Source organism: Nilaparvata lugens, chromosome 6 (genome assembly GCF_014356525.2).
Source record: "Nilaparvata lugens isolate BPH chromosome 6, ASM1435652v1, whole genome shotgun sequence".
Taxonomy (NCBI): Eukaryota; Metazoa; Arthropoda; class Insecta; order Hemiptera; family Delphacidae; genus Nilaparvata; species Nilaparvata lugens.
This window is the reverse complement of record NC_052509.1, coordinates 36,780,053-36,788,109: the sequence shown is the minus strand read 5'-3', so window position 1 is coordinate 36,788,109 and position 8,057 is coordinate 36,780,053. Positions and strand designations below refer to the sequence as shown.

Genomic DNA, 8,057 nt, shown 5'->3' with positions numbered 1-8,057 from the left:
AGTTCTTGTATGGTGGTATTATTATGTAGGTGGTATTTTGGTATGGTCGTATTAGTAGTAGCAGAGGGTATCATAAGCTTTCTTATGCTATATTTTCTCTATGGTGGTAGTATAGTTGTATGGTGGTACAGCAGTAGGTAAAGTTGAAGCACTGCCGCCGACTTGTGCCTGACCTTTTAAATTATAATTTTATTATCATTATTATTATTATTTTTATTGCATCCCAAACATCCGAATAATCAGACTGAGGATAAGTCAAAAAGAGCAACCTAAAGGAGGTTCTCAACACATATCATAATACATTAATAAAATACTGTAATTATACAATAGTCACATGAAATATTTATAAATATATATATATATATATATATATATATATTATATATATATATACAGTATATATAAAAACGCAGTTAGTCAAGATTACCTATGTACAAGGACCTGGGAAGAATCAAAGACAAGGAACAATAATATATCTCTCCTGCAGAAACTCATCCACAGAATAGTATGGCCTTTCAAGTAACAGCCTCTTTAACATTCCTCTAAATCTTAGTAAGTCCGCCATGTCTCTAATATCCTGAGGTAATCTATTATATATTTTTGGGCCCATATATTGCGGAGATTTTTCAAACATGGCGGTTCTATGAGCAGCCACTGATAGGGAGGCTGAGTGCCTTGTATTGTAACTGTGGATTTCATTATTATGGGTGAAGTTTGGTAGGTTTTTGTGAACGTATGAACAGATCTCCAAGATATACAGTGACGGCAGTGTAAGTATCCTGCTACTAAGGAATAGTTCTCGACAGGGATATCGGGGGGGCTTACCAAAAATAACTCTTAATGCTTTTTTCTGAGATCTAAATACTAGGATGAAGAATTTTGATCTTCCCCAAAGGGTTATGCCATACTTGAGGAAAGGAAAAAGATAACCGTAATATACCACCATTAGGGCTTTGAAGCTCAATGTGTTTTTGAGCACTCGCAGTGAGAAAATATCCGAGTTAACCCTGGAGCATATTCTTGAGTGTGTACTGACCAGTCCAATCTACTATCTAGTGTTACTCCTAGAAGATCAACAGCAACGCTCTGCTGGGGTACACTCAAATCGGCCAACTCATTAAAGTTTCTGGCTGCAAAATGGGGGGGTTGGAAGGTAATGAACTTAGTCTTACTTGAATTCATAGACAGACCATTTGCATCAAACCATCTCTTGATATTCAGTAGCTCTTTCTGTGTTTGGGTGACTACAGCTCTCAAACTTGAATTATTGATAATAGATGATGTGTCATCGGCATACTGAATAAGTGGCTTAGTAGAGCAAGATGGCAGATCATTTACGTACATAATAAATAATGTGGGACCAAGAATGGAGCCCTGTGGTACACCAGCATTGATTACAGCCCATTTTGATTGATAATTTTTATTGTCATGGTTTATTATTACACTGATTGTTTCCCTTACAATCACTACGAAGACTCACTAAATACTTATAGATTTTGGTTTACGTTATTCTACTGACGAGCCCCATAACTCTCGAATGAACCAGACCGTTTACTATACAAAAAAATCTCAGCTCACATCATCTTCGGTGCCTTTCGCTAAAATTAAACAATTGCACTGTATGAATTTGCTAGGTTAGTCACAGCTAAATTCCTTGATTTGTTACATGGACAACTCTCGGGCAGTGCTCCGTTCTCTCTGGACCCGGACCTACACTCGCGCCGATTACCTAAATTCAACAACAACACACACACAGGCAGGACATGCCCTCGTCCTCCTATAAATAATTGAAAAATACAAACAGCTTCAATAAACATTGGCAACTAAAATCCGACAAAGGAAACAACAATTTCATGTATCTGATTTGGGGGCGCATTACTATCGCTCATTTAGATAGCAATACATCACAAAACCAAACAATATCAGTCATAAAATAACAAATTAATTTCAACATGAAGTTAGTCAAGGAAGAAAAGCCCGTTGAACACAAATTTCGTCAATAATAACCCATTCCATAAATTTGGAATCCCCACTTTTGATAAACATTCTTGAGTGAACCTTTTGTTTCACTACACTGCACTTTCGTTGGTCTGTACGTTGCTTTATCGTCGAGGTTACGGTACCACGTTTTTGGCGGTGAACCTTTACCGGTTGAATTTGGCTTGACGGAGACGTCATCTTATGTACCTAGACCTGTCATCTGAACGGGAATCTTGAAGCGGTGTTATATAAAGTTGCGGAGCCAAAGGGGTGGTACATGAAGTTGGTTTGGGGTCACACATGAACCACTTAGCGGTTATTTGAAGAAACAATTATTCCTAAATGATGAAGCAACACAATTAAACTTCTCAGGACATGGCACTACTAGAAAATTTAAACTTTAATCAAAATAAAACTAAATCCTACATTAACCCTTAAAAGCCCAGCGTTGCCATATGGCAACAGAAAAATGTGTCAGCAGGGAATTTTTTTTTTTCGCCTATGACATGCGTTGGCAGCCCTGTAGCGGTTGGAATACACAGAGAAAGAGCCAGACTACAATATACAGCTGAGTTTGAACCTTGACATTGTTGTTTGTACTATCCAGCTGAGCATAAAAACTACAAATGACACCATGACAAACCAACATGAGTAAGTTGATTTTTATATTCATTGTTTATACCTCTCCATGAATATTTGTGATTTTATTTTGTTAAAAACATGTTTAGAAATAATTGTTGGATAATAATGATCCAGTTAACCTCAAATTGATAGTTGTGACTTCACTTTTCTTGCACCTGTTGCCATATGGCAACGCGGGGCTCTCACATTATCATTTCATTTCAGTACATAACCTTACTGCTGTGTACCTTCTAACAATATCTATGACTCCATTTACTGCAATATATCATTCAATTATAAATTATATTGAAATGACTATATATTTTATTATAATAACTCATCTCTGTATGATTGTCTCTTTCCCAAACTGACATTTGACATTGGAATTTAGCCATTTATTCCCAGTTTTACAATTGCTGCTTTCTCCACAGGCCTATGAGTGTAGCTGAAATACTTGAAGAGTTACAGCGTGATGAATTCCAAGATATTGATGTGGCTGAGTTATTTGTGGAGCCCCCAGAGCCAAACATACTATCAGATGAAGATTCAGCTGATGAAGATGAAGGAGGGATGATTGACAACCTCAGCAGCAGACAACTTGCAGCCTTGGGTGAAGTTGTTCTCACCAACAATATCAGAATGGGTGTTGGCAGTGAGATTGAAGTTCCATATGATGTTATGCCTCAAGAATTAGCCGCACATAATGCAGGTGGGTGAGTTTGGTATTCATTAGAATGCTCCATAATTCATTGTGAAGTCATGACTCAATACAGTTCAACGACATTATGAATAAACTAATTGAGCTGTTTGGCTATACACAGACATAATATATAATTATTATACAATTTTATAAGTGATGACAGTAATAAAATTATCAATGTTATATTGTTTCAATTGGACTGTTTTTTTGTTTGTTTCAGATGAGCAACCTCCATCCACAAGCATTTCAGAGGAATCAACAGCGGGAAGCAGTGTGGAACCATCTACATCAGGAGGCACTTCAAGAAAAAGAAAACGCCTACAACCAGATCAGTCACAAACGCCTACAAACGCCTCAACACAGTTCCAGCCTACCAATTTTTCATTTGACCGCAGATGGAAAAAAGATGATCTCTTCACCACTGCTCATCATTTTCCTGAAAGCGATTTTACAAAGTATAGAGATTTTTCACCTGTGGAACTATTCCAGCTTTTTTTTGATGAGGAGCTGTTTGACCTGATGATCAACGAGATAAAAAAATATGCAGCATTCAAAAACGTTCCTGATCCAAATATAACCAAAGCTGAACTGAAGTGTTTTTTTGGAATTCTGATTATTTCTGGGTATAATTCTTTGCCCGGAAAACGTTACTATTGGGAGACATCTGATGATGTGAGAAATCATCTTATTTGTAAGTCAATGAGACGAAACCGTTTCACACAAATAATGAGCTTGCTTCATTTTGTTGACAGTACAAGAATAGATCGTTCAGATAAACTTTGGAAACTTCGTCCTCTCATTGATAAGCTAAAAATAAACTTTGGAGTAAATTTTGTCCCAGTTCAACAATTAGATTTTGATGAGTCAATGATTGCCTATTATGGGCGTCATTCATGTAAGCAGTTCATAAGAGGAAAGCCAATCCGTTTTGGATATAAAGCTTGGTGCCTCAATACATTCAGTGGTTACCTTGTAGATTTTTCAATATATCAGGGTAGGACAGGAAGTACAGATGATGCATATGATAAAGCTTTTGGTAAATCAGCTGCACCATTAGTGAGGATGCTGAATGATCTAGAACCTTGCAAAGTTCTGCCATATCACATTTACTTCGATAATTTATTCACGGGTCTAAATTTACTATCATACCTGAGAGACCAGAACTTTCATGGTACTGGTACCATTAGAGCAAACCGTGTACCAAAAGATTGTAAATTATGCTCTCCAAATGAGATAAAAAAAAAGGAAAGAGGGTTTTATGACCATTCTGTCAGCAGCGACAACATAATAATCACAAGATGGCAAGACAATGCACCTGTCACTGTTGCCTCCACAATTCATGGGATAAATCCATTGTCCCATGTGAAGAGATATTCACGAAAAGAGAAAAAAACTGTCCTTGTCAAACGGCCATCACTCATTGGTGAGTATAATAAGTTCATGGGTGGGACAGATTTGATGGACGAGAATGTCAACCGATATAGAGTTGGCATTAGGAGCAAGAAATGGTGGTGGCCTATATTTTCATGGTGCCTTGATGTATCACTCCAGAATGCGTGGTATTTGTACAACATGGCCAACCGACCAAGAATCACACAGCTTGAGTTCAAACGTGCAATTGCTGTATATTATCTGCAAACTTTTGGAACTGAACCACAAGTTGGAGGGAGACCATCTTTACGCCCACAGTCAACTCCTGCATTTGAAGAGCTAAGATATGATGGATTGAACCACATTGTTATTGAAAATGAAAAGAAAGATGGGAAAAAAAAGAAACGAAGATGTGCTAGAGCAGGATGTAAAAGCTTCATGAGAACCAGTTGCAAGAAATGTGCTGTCGGCCTCTGCATACCATGCTTCTTACCATTCCACACAAGGAATTGACTGTTTGGAGATTGAATAGTTTGTAATCCAAGAATATCTTATCTGCTATTTTCCTATAACACTTGTTTGTAATAAAATATGTAAAATTAGAAAAGTTTTATTATTGAAAAGAATGATGAACCCATTGCTACTGCATTGACCTATTGTTGCCATATGGCAACGGCTGATTTTGTTCATTCAACAGCAATTGAGGTCAATCAATGAATAAAAAGTGTTATAAAAAGGTCTAAGAACACATATTCAACCAGTTTTTTCGATATAATTGGAAAAAATAACACATTGAAAAAACTTGGGCTTTGAAGGGTTAAATAATAGTCTAATATTATAAACTTGCCCAAAAAAGGCGAAACAAATCGACTACATCTTCACTCTCGTAGTGCTCCTAGCAAAGTGTCCTCCGAAACGTAATCTGGTCTCTCGGCTGGGGAATCGCCCCACTACTGTATTTAGCAACAGGTCTCCTATTGGGCGTGGGGAATCAATTTGACCAAACGGCACGTGGCTTCTAGAGCCTTAGTACCAAAAGGTAACTGAAAAATTGGTAGTTTGTTATCATTTCAATTGCTGTTTTCCACCTTATCACACTCTATGTCGCGACAGGAAGGCTAAGTTTGAGAGATAATCCCATACTCTACATTCCTTGATGACTTGGAGCCACAATTTTTAAATATCTATCCTGGGAAACTCGAAGTCATGGCCGTTCATAATAGGAGGAGAAAATTATTTATACTGCTAACTCACTTACAATGATGGCTCTAGTCTATTGCATATTAAATTTGCTATTATAATTTGGGAAAAGGCCAGAATTAAAAATAGTGCTCAGCACAGACTTATCAAAACTTTGGGTAATTTACCCGGTGGTTCTGGAGGGGGGGGTCTTATGGAACAGCCCCCGCACCCAGGAAAAGTAGGTACCGGAAAATTGATAAAATTATAAAATGCTTAGCACTAACACAAAAGCCTATTTAATTTTAATCGTGATTGAATGTCACGAGAATCAATCAGAAAAGGCTTGTTTGAAATTTTCGATCCAACAACAATAGTTCATTTGACTGTGTAATTTGGACACAATTTTTGACTCTGCAGCTTCATTAAGGCTAGTTGCTAGTAAGCCAAAAATGAAAAATGAAACTATTAAACCATCCTCATCCCTTGTGCTTAAGGGATGAGAGTGGTTCTAAAGTTTCATTTTTTTTTAATTTGTAAAAAAGTTCAATTTTTGCTTTGTTAGTCTTGTCGCTGAAATACATTGTTTCCAAGATACATGCGTGTAAACCAAAAATGAAAAAAACGAAACTTTCAAACCACCCTCATCCCTTAAGCACAAGGGATGAGGACTTTTGATATGTTCACCTTTCTACTGGTCAAAACCAAGCTGCGAAGTCAAATATTGTGCTCCAAATTTTCCCTGTCAATAATTGATCTATTGTTGTTGAACTTAAGATTTTGCACTCAACTCTATAACGGCTGTAGGGAGATGCCTAAAATAATGAAATACAGTAATACATGAAATTGAAGAGAATATAATTAGCACTGATTTTTTCAATCAATCATTGAAAAGTTATAAGGCAAAAAATATGAAAAAAGGATCCGGAAGGGTTTTTCTTAAAATGTGACACTTTTGAGAGCTCATACCTAGAAAACTAAAAGAGAGAAAGTGGAAAACTATGAAGAAAATGTTACGAATGAAACTTGTAGGCTTATTTGTAAGCTTTAATCGTGTACTTCAAGAAAATTCACGTAAGACATATGTGCAAAAAACCCAAAATATGGTACTTTGAAACCAGCACAGGGGGTAGGAGTGAGGACCTTTGATATGTTTACCCCCATACTATCCTCAAAAGAGCTGTGGGGTCAAAAGTATGTGTTCGAAACTTTTCCCTCTGTACCTTTTTTTAAGCATCCGTTGCCTGGACTATCACCGCTTCAAATCATGATCGAAATATTGTACTATTCATAGTTAGCTTGGAAATTATTGAATTCCAAGTACTGCTCCAGGAATTTTTGACCCATACACTGTATCCCATCAGCCTTCCACTTCTCCAATTTAAATGATGTCTTTCTTTCATTCATCAATGGATTACACAAATTAATGTATAGGGTACAAAGATATTATGTATATAGGTAAGTAAAGAGTATTGTACTATTCATTTCCTAATGATAACTGGAGAATGCTCATTTGACTTGATGAAGTAGGACTAGTGACTCGTTGCGTTAGGGTGGAGGTAGATCATGCCACTTTTAACAGAACAGTCAGGTCGATATGTAGATTTCAGCTTGGATCTCTTTTTTTAGGGACCCATGCTTCAGAGCCATAATAGAGTTCAGGGATTGCCATGAAATGTCAGCATTTTCTTTCTTGTGGCTTTATTCTCAGATTGCTATTCACAGTCCACAGGCCACATTATGTCCTGCTATTCATTTACTGTATCTTTATACAAACGTCTTGATTTCGCGAAATGAGATATCGCAACCCTATAATAGAAAATGAACTCACTCAAATACTTCATATGAACGATTTTATGTGATCTAATTGACAATTTTCCTAGAAAATCTTCGTTTTCTCACTAAGGAACGAGATTTACATAATTATTATTCTCAGCACTGTTATTGAATTTAATTTATGTAATGTTCTCTGTTAATGGGTATTTTATGTATTTTTCAGAACCCTGGGTAATTTAATGTAAGAATACTGAAACTGGTTCATTTTATTCAACTTTTAACATTTTGATGATTGCAGATTTCTCTTCACTGACGAAGAAGAGATGATAAAAGAGCAACTCTGCCACGTGCATTGGACACTGTCAACATCTTCTCCGTCCTTAGATGTATGTCACCCAGCCATTACGGAGCTCCAATTCACACACAACCG

The 8,057-nt window shown here is 36.8% G+C and overlaps 1 protein-coding gene across 2 annotated transcripts; it reads left to right on the top strand.

The window, feature by feature from the left end:
- The first annotated feature begins 2,412 nt into the window (after nt 1-2,412).
- On the top strand, nt 2,413-5,503 carry LOC111049577 (piggyBac transposable element-derived protein 3). 2 transcript variants are annotated; one of them, XM_022335691.2, is made up of 4 exons: nt 2,413-2,631; nt 3,033-3,310; nt 3,522-3,548; nt 4,835-4,968. In XM_022335691.2, exons 1-4 carry the CDS (start codon nt 2,615-2,617, stop codon nt 4,837-4,839), a joined length of 327 nt encoding a protein of 108 aa, XP_022191383.2. In that variant the 5' UTR covers nt 2,413-2,614; the 3' UTR covers nt 4,840-4,968. The 2 variants fall into 2 exon arrangements, with proteins under 2 accessions (XP_022191383.2, XP_039286653.1); XM_039430719.1 differs by having other exon boundaries at nt 3,522-5,503.
- Nucleotides 5,504-8,057: the final 2,554 nt, after the last annotated feature.

What these genes read in the sequence shown, in the direction of transcription:
- LOC111049577 (XM_039430719.1), top strand. An exon ending in ATTAGCCGCACATAATGCAG is followed by an intron (nt 3,311 to 3,521) that starts GTGGGTGAGTTT and finishes TGTTTGTTTCAG; the next exon opens with ATGAGCAACCTCCATCCACA.